The sequence below is a fragment of the Arvicanthis niloticus genome, chromosome 9 (genome assembly GCF_011762505.2).
Source record: "Arvicanthis niloticus isolate mArvNil1 chromosome 9, mArvNil1.pat.X, whole genome shotgun sequence".
Taxonomy (NCBI): Eukaryota; Metazoa; Chordata; class Mammalia; order Rodentia; family Muridae; genus Arvicanthis; species Arvicanthis niloticus.
The window spans coordinates 59,355,208-59,378,614 of NC_047666.1; the positions used below are offsets into that span (position 1 = coordinate 59,355,208).

The 23,407-nt window shown below is 49.3% G+C and overlaps 1 protein-coding gene across 4 annotated transcripts in view; it reads right to left on the reverse strand.

The window, feature by feature from the left end:
- Positions 1-22,639, reverse strand: part of Iqsec3 (IQ motif and Sec7 domain ArfGEF 3) — a 97,780-nt gene extending 75,141 nt beyond the window's left edge. For 3 of the 4 annotated variants that reach the window (XR_013112600.1, XR_004607602.2, XM_034511691.2), the window contains exon 1: positions 21,986-22,639. Coding sequence is in view for 2 of the 4 variants with exons in the window: in XM_034511691.2 (XP_034367582.2) it covers positions 21,986-22,524 (539 nt within the window). In the remaining 2 variants the exon portion in view is untranslated. The remainder of the gene's footprint in view (positions 1-21,985) is intronic. The other variant, XM_034511690.2, reaches the window with a different exon arrangement.
- Between the last annotated feature and the right edge of the window lie 768 nt (positions 22,640-23,407).

Here is a 23,407-nt window from a genome sequence, read left to right on the forward strand (position 1 = left end):
ACAGTGCCAAGTGTCGCCATGGTTGTGCAGTTCCCGGAAGTTCCACACTTCCAGTGGGAAGGCAAAAAGGAAGTCTGGAAGTCTCCTATAAAGTTAAATACACTCTTGCCAGATGCCCCTGCAACTGTATTTACTCAAGATAAAAACACATGGGGACACAAAACTGTTCATAGCAGCAAAGAAACACATAGTAGGGGGAAAAGGGGAACAGTTTAAATGCCCAGTTATCTCCTAAAGGGACAAGCAAATTATAACATATCTGTAAGGTGCAATACATGCCGTGTAAAGGGGAACCAGCTCACATGCCCCAATATAGATGAATTTCCAAAGTGTACCAGTAAATCAAGTCTAGAAAAGGCAGAGGGTCTGTTTCTGCCACACAGGAAAGGCCTGATACAGAAGGGGCATGGGTCATCTGGGGCTATGGTAATGCTCTATGTCTTGATAATGACAGCAGTTACACAACGGCAGACGTCTGTTGGAGCATATCAGCCCATGCCTTTAGAGTGAGTGGATTTCATTGTATATAATCGCACCCGAATAGAACCGATTTTAAAAGAGAAAAAGACCAAATCTGTGTCCCCCCCCTTTCTCCCTTCTTACTTTTTCCAGAGGCTATTAAGCCATTTCATCTTTAAATCCTCCCTCTACCCACAACCCCGGGTCACTTGAGTATTAACCTCCTTCCCAGCTGCAGGAGGAGATGCTGTATTTCCTGCTTCCTCCTGCTAGATTGCTTTTGCCAAGACCAGATGGCTCATCACTGAGATGGAGGAGTGCAGGGACCAGGAAATGGGACAAAGAGAAACCTAGGGGTGGGATAGGTGGATGGGAGAAATTAGGGAGCTGGGACCAAGGCCTGAGAGTCCCTGGGATGCATGGCAGAAATGACCTGAGCTGAAGGCGGACACCTGCGTGCATCGTAGCCCACTCTGGAATGCATTGTCTGGAATGCAATGGTAGTCATTGCAAATGAGGCTCCTGTCCCCAAATTGTCTGTCTCACTGAGTGGTGGGTATTTGACTCTGGATGGAAAGTCACCACGAGAGAAAGTTAAGCCCCATGGAGGGCCAGACTCTTTTAATGACTATTGCTAATACTCTTAGTCTCTGCTCCAGGGACTGGCAGTCATAGCTCGCTGCTGTAGACATCAGTGTAGATGTCCTCTGCTTAGTGGCACACTCTGACAGTGACATAGAAGGGTGTGGAAGATCTCAGTATGGCGAGTGATGACACCTCTTCCCAGAGCTGCTACTCACAGCACAGAAAACAACGTTGTGTTAGTCTTGGGACATGGTGACCGCCCAGTCAGCTTCAGGGCTCTGCCAGAGCCTGCCCGGGGCTGGCATCTCTACCTGGAGCTCCGCTGCTTTCTCACTTTCCTTTGGGGTAACCTTCTCAGATCCTCCCACCCCTGCCACCAGGAGAAAGATGGGTGACAGAGCCCTGGATAGTGGGCATCTGCCTGCCTTCAGCCAGACCTTTCTTGAGAGCATGGTGTAGCTTATCAGGTGTCCTCATGAAGAGAAGGCTGGTCTTGTGGTGACCCACCAGTGGCTCCAGGAATACCAAAGTTAAGAGGGCAATAGAGAAAGAAGACCATAACCTTCTCTTTCATGGAAGTATGATGTGGTCTGTTTGTGCCTTAGAGCTGCTTGCTAGCTTTAATTTTCAGGGGAGGAGTTTCCTTCACGGGGTCAAACACGAAAGCAACCTGGGAGGCTTATACCTGCAATCTGAACACCCCAGACCAGTGCTTCTCAACCTTCCTAATGCTGCGACCCTTAGTATAGTTCCTCGTGTCGTGGTGACCCCAACTGTAAAATTATTTCATTGTTTTCTTCATAACTGTAGCTTGCTACTATTGTGAATCGTAATGTAAATACCTGATATGCAGGATAGCTTATAGACAACCCCCAAAGGGGTCGTGACCCTCAGGTAGGAAACTACTGCTTAGAGAAGATCAAGTAAGAGAACTGCGTGGGCTCATGGTCACCCCAGAGTAGTGACTTCCTGGCTGGACTTGCTGCAGAGCAAGACTCCATGTCAGAAGCCAACTCTACTTCCTCAAGTAAAACATCTAAACATTCTAATCCAAAGTCCTTGATCGTCACTGAGGAACCTAGCCCTACCTCATTCAGCCCTGCTCTTGTAGAGAGGAGCTGCCTGCAGTGCCCCTTGGCAGCCCCGCCCTGCCTCACTGCGTACAGGGAGCCTTGATGTGTATGCAGTACTTCCTAATTCTGTGAACTTTACAGCCATTTCTTCATGACGGAAGAAGCTAGGAAGGGATGTGGTGTAATTACCTCCGTCTGTCTGTTTCCTGTTGCTGTCACCAAATTCCTGATGCTGCATGTATCAAAAACAAAAAATTTCTTGGCTTGGGATTTTAGAGGTTGGAAAGTCCAAACAGTATGGCTACGGGAGGGTCTCCCTAGGTATAGCAAAACATAGCAGCAGACACAAGATGGCAGGTGTGTGTGTGTGTGTGTGTGTGTGTGTGTGTGTGTGTGATCATACAGTATGAGGACAAGAGATCTAAGAGAGGCCGAGCTAAGTTATGGCAGGCTACCCCTGTGGGATCTAATCTGCTCTTGTGGGAATTAATCTACTGCTCTGAGGCTGGCATTAATCCCTTGAAGCTCATGACCCAGTCACTTCCCATTAAGTTCCACCTACCAAAGGTCACACCACCTTCAGACTTTATATATGATATATACCTAGGACCAAGCTTCAGCACAAACTTTGACAGGGACAAACTGCATCCAAATCTGTAGCAAAAAAACTGAACTTCATTTAAGAGTGGTGCAGAGAGGCAAGGAGTTCGAGCACCCAGCATTTGAATAGGAGTTAACGTCATCAATGGAAGCCGCTAGCAACATGCCCAATGTAGGCCATCTTTTCCCTTCTCCATGTGGCTCTGAGTAACAGGTCCTCTCTATCCCCCATCCTTTCTCCATCTCCTACCGGCCTTCAAGGCTGTTAGTTTCATAGGCTGTTTTGTTTTGGTACAAACACTTGCTTACATCTCCGGTTATAAACCCATGATTTCTCTGTTAGTCAGCTCTCCTTTCCTCCCCGACTAGCTCCCAGAAGAGTCAGTGCTGAATGAGCCTCCCTCCCCTTTGCTCTCTTGTCCACCTGCTAGAATCTGATGTCTTCCTCAGACCCTCAGCGGTACCTTCTCATGAGGATTCCCAATGATTTCATTGCCAAAATGAGGGAATTTTCCAATTCCCAGTGGCCTCAGCTCTAGCAGTGGTCAGTGGTCAGAGCCTCCTAAAATCATCGTTCATTCATGGTTTTTCTCCTTGGCAGAGGAGTGAGCTATTTTGCTTCCTGATCCTTTTAAAAAAAAAATGGTAATAACAGGTAACCAGCACTGGGCGGAAGTCCAAGCAGCTGCTCCAGAGAGGCCCACGAAGAAAGGAACCACCAACCAGCCTCTGCTGCCAGCCATTTGATGACTCCCCTAAAGACAAGGCTTGCTGCCCAAGCCAGATCTCCCTCGTTCAGGCTCTGTGGAACAGAAGAGAATCTTCTCCATGAAGCCCTGGACAGGTTTCGGTTTTCTTTAAAGTAGAGACTTCATTGCATGCTGAGTTTGGGGCTTGCTTTTAAGACACCAGTCTCACAGCATGGTGTGGCTGTGTGCCTGCAGTCATGTGACTCTGGGAGGGAGCCACTCATTCATGGGGAGAGAGATTTTACAGAGGCCTCATCTTAAATCATAGCAGAAGGCATGGGTCCCAGAACAGCAATAGGCTGTAGATTTGTGAGACCTGACTTCAGATGTTGTCTTCTTACTGAGATGGCTTTGGATTCACAGGCAGCTTCTCTGACCTCTTTCAGCTCCGGGCTGCTCAGTTGTTAAAGAAACGCCCTGAAGCACGCACCTGTGAGCTCTCAGTGGCACTCCTGATGACTAACAGGCTGTGACATCCAGTTTTTTCCTGGTGCATGGCTGGGGTTTATATGCATTGCACAGCTCCCTATACTAGAATGAGATTTCCAGAGCCACTCCTGTGGCCAATTCATTTCCACGTCCAGTGCAGGACATGGCCAGGCACATGATAGAACAGCCGCTACTTGTCATAGGATCCATAAATAAATCCTGGCTCCTGAGGGACTGGGAAAATCAAGCGAGTACACTTATATACACCACACACACACACACACACACACACACACACACACACACACACACACACAAATGAAAGCAGCAGTGCAGGCCATAGACATATGAACCTATTCATCACTGCCACCACAGGCTCGAGGCATATAATCCCTTCCCATATATTACCCCAGTATAACCGACCCTTCACACCCATCTGGAAGGCTGGGAAGGTTCCCTCAGAACAGAAAGTCAGTTTGCAAGTTGAGTGAGCGATCAAGTCTCATCCAGCTTTCCTTCTCCCCTCTAGCAACCTACCCTAGCCCCAGAAGGTCGGGGCTCATGCTGCCTTCTCTGCTTCTACCTTGCAAGCCTGGGCAGTTAACTGTCCGGCTCAAGGTCTGGTTTAATCTGAGCCCCAGGAGCTAGGTGGCCTCCCAGTTCCAGGCTGGCAGCATCACATGAATTACAGAGCCGAGCCTTCACCGCATCTTGCCAGCTTCCCTCAAAGGATACCTCTTCATTACTTGGCAGACTCGAGCCTGGCTGCTGAGCAAAGATGACTCCATAGGGTGAATCAGGGCTGTCAAGCCAGTGGCAGCTCCAGAGGCTGACTCACCCCGAGGCCTGCTGCTCAGCACCAGAGCTGCAGGAACCTAAAATTCACCTTCCTTCAATTGTAGGCATGTCTTCAGGAACGGTCAAGTCTGGCCAATGATGAGTCCTGCGTTTGTGCAGTGTTCCTGCCTCACAGTCATGTCCTAAGAAGAGCTCCATGCCTAATACATTCTTAATAGTACAGCCTGGTTAGTACATTATGTTAATAACCATAATTATGCACTGATGTCATTTGGACGATGGAAAACCAGAGTGAAGAGGGGTCTGATGACCTCCGGGAGACCAGTGGCTGAGACTTCAGCTGTGCCTCTTGCATCACCTCACACTGCCTCTGGTGTCCCTTATATTCCACTCCTCTACTCCAGGCCTCTGTGGGTGGTGGGGGATTGGGGTGGGTGGTTTCTGGTCTGTGAACTGAAGAGGCTTGATTATGTCTTCTATAGGAAAAGCTCTAGAATTAGACAAGAACATTGGACCTCACCCAGCCAATCGCCTGTCTCACTGCTTTAACCGACCTCTGAACACACACACACACACACACACACACACACACACACACACACACCTCTCTTGGTGCTAGCATTTTCATTCCTATCGTCACACACACATCCAGCATACTCGTAAAAATGCAGCGTTCTCATCTAAACTTCTAGTCCCTCAAACCTATTCTTGCACAGTCTTGCACACAGAAGCACATCTACACACACATACACACACTCACTCTTGGATCTATATCCTCACACATCCACATTTTCACACACAGGATTGTATATACACACATGTTAACCTGTGTGCGTGTACACTGAGGTCAAACCAAGGATGCTTTATCACTTACGTGTACCCTCTTGACCGTACACACGCTGGACATAGAGTTTTGTGATGACCCGTAAGCCATCACCCTGTGACTACATGTGAGTAACATTCACCAGTCCTGCCTGGCATGACAGAGATCAGTGAGCCAATGGCCAAGTTCACAGCTATGACAACATGAACAGCTATCATACAGGCATGGAGCCCACCAGCCTTTTTGTCCTTAAACCCTGGTTTATGTCCGAGTCTAGGCTTTGCTTGGGGGAAGAGGGACTCTTCCTTAAGACTGAGATAGCCATGTCAAGATTTAACAGACTACAGAGCTTGTGTGCAGGGCCAAAAGATGGCTCTTCTTTTTTTCTCTACTGCCTTGGGTAGGTCACTTTACTTCTGTGGAGTAAGGATAGTGATACATAACCACCAGGGCCATGTGGATAAACGAGGTAATAAATGCCCATAAATGCCATGCACAACAGAAATGAAATTCTTCAGGACTGAATATGGAATAGCAATGAGTGACCTCTCTTTTCAGCTCTTAGCCCTTCAGCTGTTTAATGTGCTACTGGATGACATCGCTCCTCTGTTCAGCGACCCCTTGACTTCCCATGAGTCTTGAGCCCACAAACTGCTCTGGAAAGCCCTTTCCAACCCGGCTCCATGCCTCTTCCCTGCTGTAACTTATCCAGGTGTCTATACTCTCCTTCCCTTCTTGTTTACTTAGAGCATATGATTGTCTTATAGCCGAGGGTCTTTGCATGGACTTCTTTCCCTATAGAAAGGTCTTTGTGCAGATTCAAGCCTGGGTGTTGCAATGCTGGCAGCCAAGCTCAGCTCGGCACCTGTTTTCTACTGTAGGTTTTAATTTTTCTCCGCTCAAATGTCACCTCCCCAGGGGGTCTTGCCTAACAGTTCAGCTCTCCTCCCAGACAGCCTTTAATTCTTTCCACTCTTATGAGCTTGGACAACACCTTCACAGGTTTCTTTGTTGTATTGTTCATCTCCTCACTGTGAGGAGATGCATACATGCACAATGGCAGTCCCTTTGATCTGCCGGTGAGTCCCCCATGCCAATGACGACAGCAGAGCCTGGCACGGAGGATGTGCCCAACAGATACAGTCTACCTCAAAAGATACCTGACTCCTTCCTGAGGAACATAAATAAAATTGTCCATCCCTAGCAGACATACCCTCAGTTCCTTCTCTCCACTTTCTTTTCCTATTCAGCAATGCACTGGGTTTCTAGCCTTGTTCCATGCATGAAATTAGGGAGTGTGTGCTGGCTAATGAATGTATCGGGCTGAACTAGCCTAATGGTTTATAAGCAGGGAGAGGCATCAGAACCTCAGGGCTTAATTTGAACCCTTTCTAAAAGCACTCCCTTGGGACCAAGTCCAAGGGAGGTACTCAGACAGGTTCATTTGTAAAACCTTCTCTGAGAAGCTTAGATGCTCACGACTGTAGTCATCCACAGGAAGGAGGCAGGAGAGGAGAGAGGCTCTCAATGCCAGAGCTGTTGCCTGGGTTTCAATCTGAAGAGCCACCTCATGTGGCTTGGGTTGTGGAATGGAGCGGACTCATTACGTTTTACTAGGACATATTGAGAGAGAGTCTGTAGGGCATTTATACGACGCCCACCCCGTGGTAAGTGCGCGCTCACATTTCCTGTGCACTTACAGTGATTAAACAATTATTTTCCTCCGGGAGCCTTTGCTGATTGCTTCTCAGTGCTTAGGTTAGGAGTTTTCCTGCAGTGGGTGGCCAGTACATGGAGCTGGCTGGCGTGCTGCTGAATGGAGCCTGCTTTCCTCCATGGAAAGGAGCAGTGCCTCCATCACCCCAGTTTACCCCAGTTTATCCATCTTTTCACTGCAAAATTCATCAAAGAGATTGATTGCTTCACACACTCTATGCAATCCTCTACATCCTATCTTTGTCTTACACTCCTTCCCGGGAAACTTCACACACCGCTGGCTAATCTTCATCCCCGTATTTTGGTGGAGTATTTTTTTTTCCCTTAAAACAAACCCCAGAAATAACATCATTTTATTCAGCATGCATTTCTAACAGGTGAGAACTTTTAAAAGCTATAATAACAGTATCATTATCACACCTACTTGAATTAATGGTAATTCTCTAATCTCTGCTAATACCTTGTCTGCATGTAAATTTCCCTGGTTGCCTTTAAAAATTTTCTCTTTCCAGTTGCTTCATTTACATCAGGATGAAATCAGGCCCACACATTTGCATCCGGTTTGCCTTTTCTCTTAAGCCCCTTTCCCTTCTCCCCCCCCCCCAGGCTCACCCCAATAATGCTTGCTATCAAGGTCACAATTGCTTAAATATTGCTGAAGGCAGTGGTCAGTTCTTCCTTGTCCTGCTGGGCATGGTCATGGCTGCGATTCCTGGGGTTTGCCAAGCTTTTCTTACCTACATTTGGCCACTGTATCTCAGCTCCTCCTCATTTCCCAGCAGGGTCTACCCCTGGTCCTCTTTAGCCTCCCCCTTCTCATTAGGTCACCTGTATTGTTAGGTTTCAAAGACTTAAAAGCTGACTCAAGTTTCTGCTTCTAGACCACCCAGAGGCCCACCCAATATCTGCCCAACCCCACCCCCACCCTGTCACCCCTGGCAAAGGTCTTCTGGACCTCTCAACTTTCACCTGTCTAAATTTCAACATCTGCCTTTCTGATGACTTTGGCTCCACCCTTGAACTCGTCCCCAACCATGATCTCGCTCAGGTGCATGCTGTAAGGTTAGGTTTAAGAAGGGCTCCGAGCTGCACTGTCATTTGTGGTAAGAGAGTAGGGAATTACTAATGCCATAGATAGGCAGCCCTTGTGGGGTTCTGAAGAGCTCAGTCCCTTCAGACCAAGTGAGGTTTCTTTCTTAAGGTTTCTGAGGATTCAAGGCCACATCATAGGTATCCAACTGACTTAAATGCCTACAATTTTGGTTGCCTGTGATTCCTTTCCCTCCTCAGGCAGTCCATTGTGACCCTGTCAACTGAGCAACAGTGTCTGGAGAGGGGCTGGCTGCAGGGGTGTGGCCTGGTCTCTGAGAAAGTAGCTTCTGATCTAAACCACACTAATTTACTTACTGAGCAGCCCAGCACCACTTTACTGCCACTGCTTCCATCTTAGCTACCACCATGTTCTTGGATTTTTGCAAACCTTCTACCTGAACTCCCTGCTTCTGTCTTCTTCTCCTCTCCAATGTCTTCTCAACTCAATATTCAAAGTTCTCTATAAGGATTCTTTACTCAAAATTATCCTGTGGGTCCATTTTCCTCAACACTTCATGATAGGCCTTGATTCCCTGGACAAGAAGCATTGGTACTGTTGGCCGAGGTCTTCATGATGTAGGCTACACTGGACACTGCAGGACACTCCACAGCATCCTCTGGGGGATGCATGCATCCACAGTGGGCCTTGACCCACTCAAGGCTGGCTGAGACATTCTCACCCAGCAAGTCTATCAGCCACTTAGAGTTCTGGGATGTCTGTATGCATTTCCAAAACTGCCTGGGGTAGAATGGAATCCCGGTTGAGAAACTCTTACCAGATCTGCTTCACCCTTCACCCTCTCTGTGATGATTGGTTTTGTCAACTTGTCAGTCTAGGTTCACGTGGGAAGGTAGTTTCGGTAAGAAACTGTCACAGATTAGTCTGTGAGGGATTATTGTGATTTCCTTAATTGAGGGAGGAAGACCCACTGTTGGGTGGTACCATTCCCTAGGCAGAGGATCTTAAACTCTATAAGACTGGACAAGGTGAGCTTAACACACAGATACAATTTATTGATTCATTCCTGTCTGCTCTTTGACTATGAATGTAATGTGAAGAGGACTTCCCACAAGGATGGAGTATATAGCCTGGAGTGTGAGCTAAAATAAAACCTTTCTCTCCTAAATTGCTTTTGCCAGGGTATTTTTATCACAGCATCAGCAACCACAACAGCCACCAAGCTCTCTGATTTTGCCGCAGGCTGTGCTCCTTGCATGCTTAGGTGCTTGTCTAGCTGAACCCCAGGAGTCCAGAAGCTACCTCCTTTCTCCAGCTCTTTGTTTAGAGACTACCTTGCCTGTGTGGACTTCATAGCCTACATTTCTTACTTCCAGTCTTCTCTACTTGCCCTTTCTCTAGAGCAGCTAACTCACCAGATACACTGTGAATTTTCATCACTTTACTGGGAGCACTTCTCCAACCCTGAGAACAAAGAGAGCCCCAAAGAACATAAGCATGCTCAACCAGAGTTTTCTTTTCACCCAAGAAACATCCTCCCTGTGGATCTTTAACTGCAATTTGCCAATGTTCATGGGGTGGGCGGTGGTGGGGGGAAGAAGAGGTGGTATTTCAAAGGGAGACCCACAGTAATGTTTGTCTCTCTTTCACCCGTCTTGCTAACGGGAAAGCACATGCCAAGTAACTACACAGAGGCAAACTGTCCAGAACTTGCCTTCCAAAACTACCAGCGGGCTCCGAGGAGCCGAGATTCATGGCCATGCAGTGAACTCAGCAGCTATTGAGGTAGTTCTTTTGATCACAAATGTGGGGGGGGGGAACTGAGTACAGAATAGCAGCTAGTTACTACAATCTGTGTAAAAGGAACTATGTACATATGTATGTATGTATGTATATATTTATGAGATGAGAAAATTTCTTATATTGGTTGCTCTAAGATGGAGTTAAGGTGAAGTGTGTGTGTGTGTGTGTGTGTGTGTGTGTGTGTATGATTGGTTATATTATAAATTGGTGTGGGAGTGGAAAGATACTTCATCAAACATTGTATATACATCTTTGCTTTAAAAAAACTGTATCAATGTACTATGTATCTGAAAAGAACAAATTAAAAAACTTAAAGGTCATGATTAGACTGATACAATGTAATTTACCAGGGCTACATGAAAAGTCCAAGCACTAGGGATGGGGTCGGGGCAAAGCTCCTTGCACAGGTAGAGGTGTCCAGAAGCCCAGAGCTAGAGTACCCTGGCATGTGGTAGTCTGGCTGGCTGGTTCTTGCTGGCAGCCAAGGGCTGGGAAAGTCTGTGGATTCCCAGGCCCATAGCCCAAGCTCAGCAGTTCCCAGACTCTGTGGTATTGGAACAGAGTCTGAGGAGGAGCCTGCCTGTGCCTAAGCTATGTGACCATGTGCCCTCTGTCCTTCAGCTCACTCCTTGTTTTTGTGCTGGGGTGAGACTGAGGCAAGTTAGAGTCATCTCATAAGCAAGAGTGGCAGGAGGTTCTAGGATGGAGACAGTCTGAAAGAAGACAGAGATGGTGTGGAGTGAGGGGTGAGCTGTCCTTAAGTATAAGAGAGAGGGAGGGAGGGGGGAGTCCTGTTCTGAGCCTTTTAGATTATTCAGGAGGTGAGACAAATCAGTGCTTCCTCAAAAGCACTTCCTATGTTCTTGCCACTGGAAGGGTCCCCAGTTAACAAGAAGTACCAGAACCACAGTGGGACTTCTCAGTAGGTCCATGGCTGGCCTTCCACTTTAATCACCATTCCCTCTCTCAGAGTGAAATACCAGGGCAGTACCCACAGTCAGTGGTCACAATTACTGAGTCAGGATTTGAACTCTGCCCTGGACCCTAGTTACCTAACATTTTAGCTCCAACCAGGAGGCACTTTGGGATTCTAGGACTGCAATTCTTCTACCATATAGCAAGAAGGCCAGGATTCTTCTGCAGGAGTGTCAGGCACAAGAAGTCCCCCCCCCCAACGTGTGTGTGTGTGTGTGTGTGTGTGTGTGTGTGTGTCAGAGAGAGAGAGAGAGAGAGAGGTGGGGGGGAGTGGGAGAAAGGGGGACAGAGAAAGGGAGGGAGGAGGTGGGGAGAGAATGCTGGGCAGTTAGGCAGTTATCTCGACTTTGGCAAAACCATCCTCATCTAAGACCCTGCCACACCTGCCTTTACTTCCTTTTCTCCAAAAAGAATTACCAGGCAGACCTAGGCTAGACCTCAGGCCTGACAATGGCACTTTCAGCACCAGGTGACCAGCCCTGCCCCCACCCCTATTGCCAATTCTGAGGAGAGGTGCAGGCCACCACGCTGTGGTGGAGGGGATGGGTTATAAAGGGATGGAGAGTGAGTATGGGAAGGGGTGGGGTGTGGAGGTTGGTGGGGGCGAGAGAGAAGGCTGGCTGGCGAGCCAGGGGCGGCAGGAAAGTATGGAGAGACACCGGGGTAGTTGAGAGCCCAGCAGGAGGCGGGGGTCGGCGCACAGGTGAAGATCGCTCTTCCCCCATGCGCGTGACTCAGCTGTGGGCACGAGCGGGGCGGCGGGGGCGCGCGGCTTCCCCGAGCCTGGGGTGCCCGCCCCCGCGAGGGAGCGTGACGCCGGAGCGCAGAGGGGGCGCGTGGGCCGGGAGATCCTGTGCTGTTCATCAGCAAGCCAGCCGCCCACACTCCCAAGCCCAGCCTCCGCTTTCGCCCCTAGCCGGGAGTCCCAGGAGTGGGTGGAAGAGGAAGGACTTTCCTGGGTTTGCCCTTGGCTTGGGCACTAGGCAGCCTATGGGGTCTGGCGAGTAGGGGTGGGGGCGGAGGGGCGTCCCTAAGCTAGGGTGGGAGGCCGGCTGGCTGGCTGCAGAGCCCTCTCCTGCTGTTCTTTGGGTTTAACCCTTGATGGCTGCAGGGGACCCAATAGAAAATTTCAGGGTTCTTAGCTCTGGAAGCCTCTTCGGGATTCCCCTTCATTCCACCCTCCGGAGGCTCACGGGCCACAGTTCCCCTACTTCCAGAAAGAGAACATTTAGTCTCTCTCGGGCTTCCTTCCCAGGGGCTTGCCTTGAGATGTGTTCCCCACCAACAGCTGTGCTTCAGTATTCTTGGTAAGCTGAAGGTACAGGCCAAGGGAGGAAATGATTGGCCCAGCGGAGCAGGACAGAAATCAAGGCCCAGGCAAGGGGAGGGTTTGCTGCAAGGCTGTAACTGGGTCTGTGAGGGAGGACTAGCATCAACTGTGTCTTGGCTGAAGGATAAGAATCCAGTTGTGTTAAAAGATAGCGCTGTCAACCCACTGCCTGTATGTGACTCTGCAAGTCCTGGGGATCGGAGTTCAGAGTTGGTGTGTGTGTGTGTGTGTGTGTGTGTGTGTGTGTGTGTGTGCGCGCGCGTGCGTGCGCGCGCCCTACTGAGTAGCATGAAATAGTCAAAGCTGCTGGGCAGGGCCTCTTGTATGCAGTGGCTCTACTGGGGGAATCCTGATGCTAGACCCAATCAAACAATTCCCAAATGCTTCGCAGAGTTTTTGTTTCTGTTGTTTTTAAATAATCATTGTGTCAAATTTTAGGACTGATTGAAAATTGTGGTAGATTGGAACCATTCATCAAGGAAGAAATTGTGGAGTTCCCTGCCTGTGCCAGGCATGGGAGCTCATTCCTGGCTGGAAGCAGGAGGCTGGTTTGACCTGGCAAGTTAAAAGACAGGCAGCTAGTTAGTGCCAGTCCCTGGCCACAGGACAGCAAGTGGGGGAGAGTCTGCAGAGAAAAGCATGCAGGTTTCTCTCTATTGTATTTCACTGTACTGTAAAATTGAAGCTCTGTAACAACTCCTGGACTCAGCCGCAGCACGGACCACTTTCTAGGGGTCCTTCTTCCTCCCAGAGCTTCACTTTTCCGGTGGTGGGGTGGTCTAGGAATCCTGCCTTTCCCAGATAGAATACCAGTGACAGAAGGATGGGTGTGGAGGTCCAGTTTTGCAGAGGATTAAAGAGGTGAGGTGGGAAAGAAACAGCTAGCTGGGAGAAAGAGGGGAAGGGGGAGGGGGAGGGGGAGGGGAGGGGGAGGGAGAGATGAAACTTGCCATGAAGATAGGGAAACAGAAACCACCACCACCACCACCACCTGGGTTTCTGATAGTACTGAGACAGGCCTCACTTGGGGACAAGGGGTGAATAGGGAAGTGACAGCTGCCTCACTGCTAGGCCTGCACAGCCCTGGGTGCACCTTCAAGCCCATTTCAGTAACACACTGACCTAGCCCCACAGACACACCCCCACCACGTGTCCACCACCCTCCATCCATCAGGATCTTAGCATCACCTAGGAAATGTTTCAAGGAATGCTTGGCTGAGAGGCAGGACTAGGGGGTTCCTGTTGTGTCCCAGGCAGAATGGCGATTCCCCACCTCATCTTCCATCTTTGTTTCTCCTCTGCCTTCCTCCTCCTTCTTCCTGGGGTAAAGAAGGATGGAGCCTAGAGCTTCCTGTGTACCACAAGCCACAGCCCAGTCTTTCTCTTCTTACTGAGATAGGCCGTGCTTCAGGACTCCATCCGGTAGAGACATTTTCTATTTATTGCTCGTTCACCCTCCGAGGGTATGTGTGTGCCTAAGAGATTCATTAGAATCTTTTCTCATGCTTGGTTATTGGTGCGTTTCCTAGGCTAGGAGGCTAGTCAGAGGCTGGGAATGAAGGGAGAGGTGAACTCTCCTTGCTCACAGACAGGAACAGTGGGATCCATTACAGATGGACAGGTATCTAGCCTGGCGTGCTGAGTCCCCAGATCTGCTCTTCGCACAAGCTCAGATGAAGGCTACTAAACTCAGTGCTGTCGGGCTAATTGTGAATTCCAGGGGGTTGTCTTCTGGTCAGCTCTTCCTCAGCCCTGACACCATGCCCCTTCTCTCTGTCCACCCCAGAAGCCAAGAACTGTCTGTCTTGGCTCTACGGACACTGGCTTTTTTTTTTTTTTTTTCTTTTCTTCTTTCTCTCTCTCTCTCTTTCTTTCTTTCTTTCTTTCTTTCTTTCTTTCTTTCTTTCTTTCTTTCTTTCTTTCTTTCTTTCTTTCTTTCTCTTAACCAGCGTTCTTTCGATGGGTACTGGCTCAGTGCTGACCTCTGCTCTTGTCCCACATCTTTGGTTTCACAAACCATCAACCCGTGCTTGCTGCTAGTCCATACTTCCTGCTCTGTACTAATGCCTAACACTGTCATGGGACACTTTGCTGTCCCAAACATCATCTCAAGATCCTTGAAAAGAGCACGAGCTTTCCCAGCACCCAGATGCTTCTTCAGTACTTCCTTTGTGGCCTTTGTGGCAAGGGTGACCTCACAGGAGAGGCTGTCCTCTATAACCCAAATATAACAACCCCCCCCCCCCCGTGAGTGAGCTTTGTGCCCTCCCCCTCCCCTCAAGGGGTTTCAACTCTTATAACATGTTAGTGGAGATAAGGATACACTTAGGTCCTCAGCTACCTCTTTATGTCCCTTTATGTCTCTGAGCCTCCTGCCCTGGCCTTCAGGCAGCCAGTGCCTTCATGTAGCCTCTCTGGCTAGCACCGTCCTGGGAATTGCCCTCAAACACACTTCAACATGGAAGCAGAAAAGACTGATAAAGCTGCGTAGATGGTCTGTATCCTGCCCTAGAAGGGGCATCTTAACCAAAGAGATAACCTGGAAGTGCTCAAAATGATCTCTTTGTAATTGTGGCACCGGGGGTGTGTGTGTGGGGTGTGGGAAGAGATTCTGGAGAGCAGCCTTGGACCTCCTACAGCCCTCCAAGCCCCAAGAAGTAGCTACAAGTTTGTTTCTGATGCCATGGGACCATCCAGATGGGTTCTTTCAATCTATCACCACGAAAAGCCGAGGAACAGGATGAAGAGTTAAGGGAAGGGGTAGTGGGGGATGGGACTTGTAAGGGTGGGACTTGCAGGGTGTGGGGGGGCTGCAATTGGGTTGTAAGGTTAATTAATAAATAAATTAGTGAAAAAAGAGTAAGTTGTAAACCCAGTCCTGCGACTAACTAGTTTGGAAGCACCAGACACTTCCCTTCTGACTTTCATTTTCTCGTTTGTGGAAGAAGCCTGGACCAGGTGGCCTTAAAGCATCCTTCTAGTGCTGACATTTGCTTGAGTCCCCAGAGGGCACCATGAGTCCTTTAGTCCTTGTAGCTCTGGATAAGATGAAATAACCTGATGGCAGCACAGAGCACGGGGCCTCTCAGGGAAGGGACTCTGCATACCCTCTGTCCATAGCAGCCTACCACGGGGGAGGGACAGGTACCAAGCAGCAGCACAGCATTGGGCTTAGTTACATAACCCTCCTGATCCCAGCAAAGAACAACAACAAAACAGCCTGTTCCCAGAGCACTCAGAATCCCAACACACACACACACACACACACACACACACACACACACACACACACACACACACACAGAGCATTAGGGGCTTTGTAGCCACAGGCACCTGTGAAAGGATCTGAGAATCTTGTATGCGTTTTCTTTTTTCTAGAAGTTTCTCATTTAAGAAAAATATCTGAGAGAAGTCTTATATCCTTTAGGTCTGAGCAGAGATAGTAGGGCCCTCACAGTCCCCTCACATCATTTAGCATCATAAGAGCCTCTTGTCCTTTTGGTCTCTCCCTGCTTTCTTTCCACCTCTGAGGGAGCTCTGTAGTGAAGGTCTACCCTCCATCCCCAGTAGGAACAGTCTACAGAAGGGACTCACTAGACCTGCTTTTTTTTTTTTTTTTTTTTTTTTTTTTCCCCGACAGGACAGAGGAAGACATTTCTCAGGTTTTATCCTCACAGGTCACTGTCCTCCCTGGTAGGTCACTTTGCCTTTTCCTTGAGGAGACTGTGACTTCCTGTTTTAAGAAAAGTGGCAGAGTTCCTTCTCACCAGAGGGCATGGTGACAACCCACGTGTCTTTGATATCTTAAGAGAAGGGCAGACAATCTTAAAGTGCTGCAGGAGAGCTTGCAGCTGGCATAAGATGCATTTTCAAGCTGCGAAGTTGTCACATCTCATAGAGATCACAGGCCACGGTGGCTTTGTCCTGCCTGGCTGCTTGACAAGGTCGAGCTGATAGTCATAGCTCTGAAATACTCTGGGTGTGTGTTGTCTGGTGGTAGAGGAATAAAAGAACGAGGGACACATGTCCAACGGTGACCTAATAGACCAGAAGGAACCTGAGTGTGGATCCTGGTCTAGTGATGTTATCTGAGAGTAGATGATGCATTCATCTTTCCTTGGTATACGTTGAAATACTGCGCTGTAAGTGCTTAATAAAAGCCCAGAATAGTGCGAAGTAATAGTTCAGAGTTCTTAAGAGTTGAAAGAATAAAGTGGGATGAGGTGAGGTACCCCAGCGATAAGACTGAACTCCTGCCTGTGTGTGCCTCTGAGATCCCCGGTTCTCAGATGCTTAGATCCTAAGTGTGCTGGGCTTCAGTGGTTTCCCAGGTTTTCAGCCGAGAGCTCCAGCTTGTCTCCTCACTTCATGCCTATCTTTCTTTCCCAAAGGCTTTCAGAACCAGAAATGATGCCCAGCTGCCCACTTCCTGCACAGAAATGAGAAGCCCTTTGCAGCTTCTGTAGAGACCAGTACTTGGTGCTTTTCCAGAGTGAAGCAGAAAGTTGCTGCAGTGTCCTGAGCTTGGAAGCCTGCCAGAATTCTCTCGGTTGAGAACCTGCCAGTGTAACGAGTGTCCCCAGAACCACTTATGAAGCTGCTGCCATACTGGGTCCTGGACCATGGAGTTTATGTTTGGACCCCTGTTGTGGGGGAAATGTTCTGACTTCTCAATAAGGGAAGTTAGTGTAAAAATCTTTACATGGGATTTAAATTCAAGAGCTGCATTTCCTTTTAGACCCTGGTTCAGCTATGGGTTCTAGCTTACTCTTCTTTTTCATTTCATAACCCCCTTCCTTCCCTCCCCACCCATTCCTAACCCAATCTCTCTCCCTCTCCTCCCCAGGAATCAACCTTTAGAATTCAGGCTGCACAGATACTTGCTGAATCAGCGGTACCAACTGCTATGCCTCTTGCCTGGGTTGGGGCCAAGAGGGACCTGTGCCAGGATGGCTCTGTGGGGCCCTGTGGTGTGGTGTTGCCCACACAATGTGGTAAGAGATGGGGGAGGAAAGGGAGACGTGATGCATGGGGTGGGGGATGGCTTGAGTCTTGAAAACTGTGGGGTTTTGCTGTTGTGTTTGTTTGTTTGTTTCTGGATTAAAGGGCAGAAGGAGGATTGGTCTGGACCTTTGCAAAGGTCTGGCATGCAAATTTTATAAAGATCTGCTCTGTACCAGCTTCCAGGAGTGAATAAAAGGCTTCACTCCCTCCTCAAGTGAAGTTTACTCAGACCCCACTTTCTAACAGGTTTGTTTGGAATCCTCTGCCTGTTGATGGCAGCAGATGGACAGGGTGTGGTTAGACAAAGGAGTGAGCTTTGGCAACAAGGCAAGTCTAGGCTCAAGACATGCTGAGACTGCTCCTACCCACTGACATGGCTCAGACAGGGACGCTTTGTCAGAGAAAGGAGTGACGTCTGCATGTAACACAGATGTTTCCCAGGACTGAATCTGATAGTTTCCTATCTGGCTATCTTTGGCTCTTACTATTTTCTGACACAAACCCTCACCTCTAGCCAAGAAACCCTTCCATCTGGTTCCAAATTTCTGTGTATGCCCATTCTTTTTACTCTATAATATTCAGAGAGAAGATGGCTCTAGGCAGCTGCAGTATGCTTACACTCGTTTAAACATTTCTAGATGTGTCTTGTTATAAGTCATGTAAGGACCACTTCCTTCCTTCCTGTCTTTCCACAGTACAGAATCCAGGTTTTTAAACAGACTGAACACCTGATACATTTAGCTCACAGATAGAGCTCTACACTTGGGAGAGCTTTCAGGGTGAGCCAGCCAGACACTTGACACCTTCAGGAAGACCACCCTCATCCAACAGTAGAGATACCTGTTCCAATCAGCATCCTAGACAACTCCGCCTAAAGGACATATGCATAAATCATTGAGCTGTCCGCTGGCCGTAGGCAGCATGATGCTAAGGAGCTCTAGAGATGACTGAAGATGTGTTTCATGTGCTGTTGGTGGGTGGGAAGCTCCGTGCTAGAACATGTACTTAGCATGTACAAAGCCACGGGCATGGTCTCCATTAGGAGAAAACAAGGGGGAAGAGAGGAAGAAAGGAGGGAGAGAGAGAACATTCAAGGAAAGAGGGGGAAAGAAAAGGAAAAGGAAGAAAGTAATGAAGAAGGGGAGGGATGCCCAGGAGGGTGAGGGAGAAAGAGACAAAGCCCCAGTAAGCATTGCGGGCACTTGGACTTTCACACTGAGTCAGGGAGCTTGGAGAAAAAGCTAAATTTGAAGCACAATACTCAAACCTTACCTCAATGTGAACAACCACCTGCCTCTGGGACTGGAGACCCAGGCAAGCCCTGGGATCCCAACTGAGCATGTAATTGAGTAGGTGGGCAAGTATGCTGTAATAGAAGCCATGGTCACAAAGGCAGCACAGGGGACATGTGCTTCCATAGCAAGGGGTCTTTTCCAGATCAGGCTGAGACCTGGCTCCAGCCAGGAAAAATATAATAATCAATTCCATAGATGCTGTGAGCCTTGATTGAAAAAAAAAAAAAACAAAGAGGAAGAAGCTATGTTTGCTGCTTCCATTAAATAGCATAAACAGTGAGGGCTTGTGCTTGCAGGAGCAGGAAGCCAGCAGAGAAAGGATGCTAACCCCTAGGGCTTCTGTAATATGGCTGTACTCACCCGCCTCCACACTGCCGCTTTCTTAGTCTGAATCCTAAGGCCAGCCCCTTTGTGTGTCTCCCAGCTGAAGGAGGGAGAGAGGCCAGGCTGCACACTAATGCCCATCAGATGGCCACGAAATGACCCAACATTTCCCTGATCTAGAGCTCTTGAACTCCTTCCCAGTGTTGGACAAGAAGAGGACTTCAGGAGAGAACAAACTTTGTGTCTGGTAATATGTGTGCACACGTGTGTGTGTGTGTGTGTGTGTGTGTGTGTGTGTGTGTGTAGATGGTATCTAACAGTGTCTGACACTTTGAACCTTTTACCCATCTGTAGTCACCTACGTAGACCCACATTCTTCTGTAACGAGGACAGGGAGGAATCAGCAAAGCTTTGCAGAAAACTTGTGATCTGAATCTCTTCCTCTTCCATCTCTTTCCCCTCTGCACAGCAGAGAATTGACTTAGCAGAAGCATAGTATAGAGACCAGGTGGGGCTCAGGGTTACAACTGCTGATTCTGGTCCCTTCCCCCTACCACACCTTATACATGGAGGTCTCTGTCTACCTGCTGGCTCCATTTAGTCCTGCCTCATGGAATAAGGGATGCACAAAAGATAAACACCCATGAGGCCATGGATGGAGGATAGAGTGAGCTAAATACTTAATGAGCCACAGTGACTCATTCCTGAGTTCTAGGGGGAAATGTCAGGCAAAAAATGGGAGAGAAATAGTATTCCAGGGGCCTCCAGCTATCCATTCTCCTTTTTCTTCACAAAAAGAGAAGAAAGTTGCAGGTAAGTTAGGTAACTATGTTCTCACTCTTGACATTTCTGGGCATCTAGGCCTGGGAAGAAGGGAAAGGCTAGAGATTCTGAAGAAGCTAATGGTAGGATGATCCCCTTAGTGCCTGACACAGGTTTCCTAGTTAAAGGTTCCCAGCAGCTTCCATTACTGTCTGCCATAATGGTTGGGTCTTAATTTTGCTCCAGGAGAAGCGGAAGCAGGGTAGGGATGACAGAGCAACAAGGATGTCACATGGTATTGACATGTGAGGCCGGAGAGGAATCCAGGTGATTCCTCAATCTCTGGACTCCTAGCAGGAGCATCTGTATAGAAGGCGTTGGCTCTCTAGGACTCTTTGGGGGTCACAGAGAAGTCTTTCTCCAAGAACAAGATTAGTCATCAATTCTTATCAATCACAGCTTCCCAACAAGTTGCAAAGATACTGAGGCTGTCATAGGAGAGAAAGAGGACACCAGATATCACGAGGAGAGAATTCAAGTGAAGAATTCTAAGTGCCAGGCCTCTATGGCTGACCCCAGGGGAGTGGGGTGGAATTGTTCCCTATATTGAGGGAAAAGACCATATAATGTCTTGGAAAAATGTTGCCTTTAGCTGAGATATGGGGCAATGAGGAAAACCCAACTCTCTGGTTTTCAGGCCAGGGGGGAAAAAAAAAAAGACAGCCATAAAACTGAAAGACAAATAGGCCATGGAGGATTTTCTTGGGTCTTGAATCAGATGCTTCAAGGTCTATCAAGCCAGGTCATCCTAGATCTCCACCCCTGAGCTCCTGTGCTTGTGGCCAAACCTACCATGCATGTTCAAGCATGCCTGGTCCACCTTTTTATCTCCACCTATATGGAGAGGAGAGTTAGGTAGGGGGCAGAGAAAAGGTGAGCTTTTAAGTAATGCAGTCAGTCTTCACAAGTGTCCTCCAGATATAAAGCACATGTGAGTAGAGATGAGGCACTCAGCTCTCCTCACTTGCCCCTCCCTCTTCTGTAGCATCACATCACCAAGGCCAGTGCTGACCAGGTACTGATTGCCACAGGGCTGTTTGTCCCTCACCTGTCTAAAAAGAAGCAACACTGACAGGATCGCCAAGCTCTCCCAATACAGAGGAGAAGACATTCCAGCCCCCTTTATCTCTCCTCCCACATTCCTATACCATGGCCCTCACAAGTGAAAAGAAATCTCAAGGCCCCAGAGTCTGTGTGGGGGACAATTAACATTTCTCGTGGAATCCAAGATGAGGTTTCCTAATAACCAAAGGGAAACAGGACTTGCCATAAGAGGCCACCACAGAAATTTATAGAGGCATTACATTCAAGAAACTGTTTTCCAGCCGTCTCTGATCTCATTGTTCTCTTCCCATGATCTGAACCCAGATAAGCCTCTGAGTCAGTGGAGAGCTCCAGCCAGGTGAGTCCTCATGCTGTAAGAGAGACATCCAGGAGTCTGAAGGGTTGTTTCTGCATACCCTTTGGCACTGTAGGGACTCACACAAACATGTTCACTTGGGTCAGAAGAGAGAAAGCTTCCCCAAGTGAGCCACTCCTGGCTCTGACTCCCACTGCATCAGATAAAGAGCCAGCTCCTTCCCCTGGGCAGCGCTGTCTCCCACCATTCATTTTCCTGTATCCAGCTCCCCTGCCTGTTCACATCACCCTGTCCTTTGCTTTATCCTAACCACTCTAATCCTTGCTGCTGGACCCCAGGCCCTATGAAGCTCTTAAACCTGATCAAGCCTGTCTCGGTGTCTCACTCTTTATTTAAACAGTTGTACTATGTAAACTCCCTTTTGAATATTTCCTGGCTTAAATCCTTCGGTGGTCTCCTGCTTGGACTTCATTTGTGCCCCCAACTTCCTTTCCTCCCAATTTTATCTCCTTTAATTCCTGGAAGTTAACAATATTCCCAACCAGCTAAAGCCCATTCCTCTCATTCTTTGCCCCACAGATGGTCCAGATACTTCCTTTTGCACTAACCACCACAAATCTACCAAAGTGGATCTCAAGCCCTCCTTTGCGGGACTCTCCTTGACACATTTTTACCCAAGGCATTTTCGCCCGCTTCACTTCACAGTACTCAAGTCCGTCACTCTTACACGCAGATTTCCCCTGTTTCCTCACACCCACTTGCTTCTCCCACCTCCTTGTCCCCACTCACTCGGGTCTCCTGCTCAGGACGCCCTTGCCGAGGGCGGCGGGGGATGCGTGCTGAAGCAGGGCTCCCGCGGCAGCACAACAACTCGAGGGACGCTCCTTCTCCTTGTCAGCTACGGCCCCGGGTGCCACCGAGTGCTGGTGGGGCGACTGGGGAGTCTGAACCCTGCTGCTGGGGGCCGGCTGGGGCTGCGCCAGGAGCTGTCCGTGGTGCTGAAGCGGCGGCTCTGGCGTGGCGGGTATGAGCTGTCCGTGGTCCTGAAGCGGTTCCTGGGCCGCAGCGCCGGCCGGAGAAGCAGTGGCTGCAGGAGCAGGCAGTGGGGCAGACGGCGGGGGAACCAGCCCAGGCGGAGGCTGGGCTTGCAGCAGCTGCTGGTGTTCCCACAGGCTGCGGTTCTCCGCGCTCAGCTCGTCTAGACGCCGCTCCAGCTCATCGATACGCTGGCGCTGGGTATGGATGAGGCTTTGCTGGTTCTGCACGATGGCCGTGAGCTCCTTGAGGTAGAGCACGGCGCGCACCGGGTTCTCCAGCAGGCTCTCCATGCCGCCCGCCGCCGCCTGCGCCCTGCCTGCGCCTAGGCGGGCGGCGGGGAGCGTGAGCGCGCAGGAGCCCAGCAGCCCAGCAGCTCTGGCGGTCGGTGGCCTCCCTCCCTCTCTCTCCCTCCCCTTCCCGCCGTCGCCTGCGCGTCACCGCCACACAGGCATTCGCACACGCACTGAGGGGCGGTCCGGCGCCAGGGCCCACCTCCCACCTCTGGGCTTCGTGAGGAACTCTGCTTCCCCCGGGGCGTAGGGGAGGCGGGTGGCGGGTGGGGGGAGCAGAGGGGGAAGAGGCTGAATCGAGCACCATACTCTCTATGAGAACCCAGGATGGCGATCAGTCTTACCGGGGAGTGGGGGGGGGGGAGGAAGAGCCAACCCAAGCAGAAGCGCTGAGAAAGTGCTATGGAACTAAGACTAAAAGGAAGCCGCCAGAGAAAGGAAGAATAAAGGGAGACTGGCACAGACGTAGAGAGAAACATAAGCACCCAGCTCGAAAAGGTCACAGTCACGTTTTCCTGTATCTAGCCATCTTAGAGGCAGGGCCTACTTTTAAGACCTTCTAAGGAGGAGACACATCTGCCTTTTTGATGCTCTACAATTTGCTTTGTGGGATGTCCGTGAACAATTAAGAGACCCTATAAAACAAAACATGTGTCTGTTGCTTAGTTCTGGCAGGGGTAAGTTAAGGCAGGAAGGCTGCTCATGCAGGGATTTTCTCTGGAAATGAGATCTTATGGCTCTTTGGACCACTCTAACAGGAACAGAAACTAAATAGAACAGGGCCTCTGAGGCTCCCACTTCCACAACCTTCTGAAGCAACCATTCTGACATCTAGGAAGTGCATGCAATTAGTAAACGCTGGACTAGGAGGTAGCATAATAAA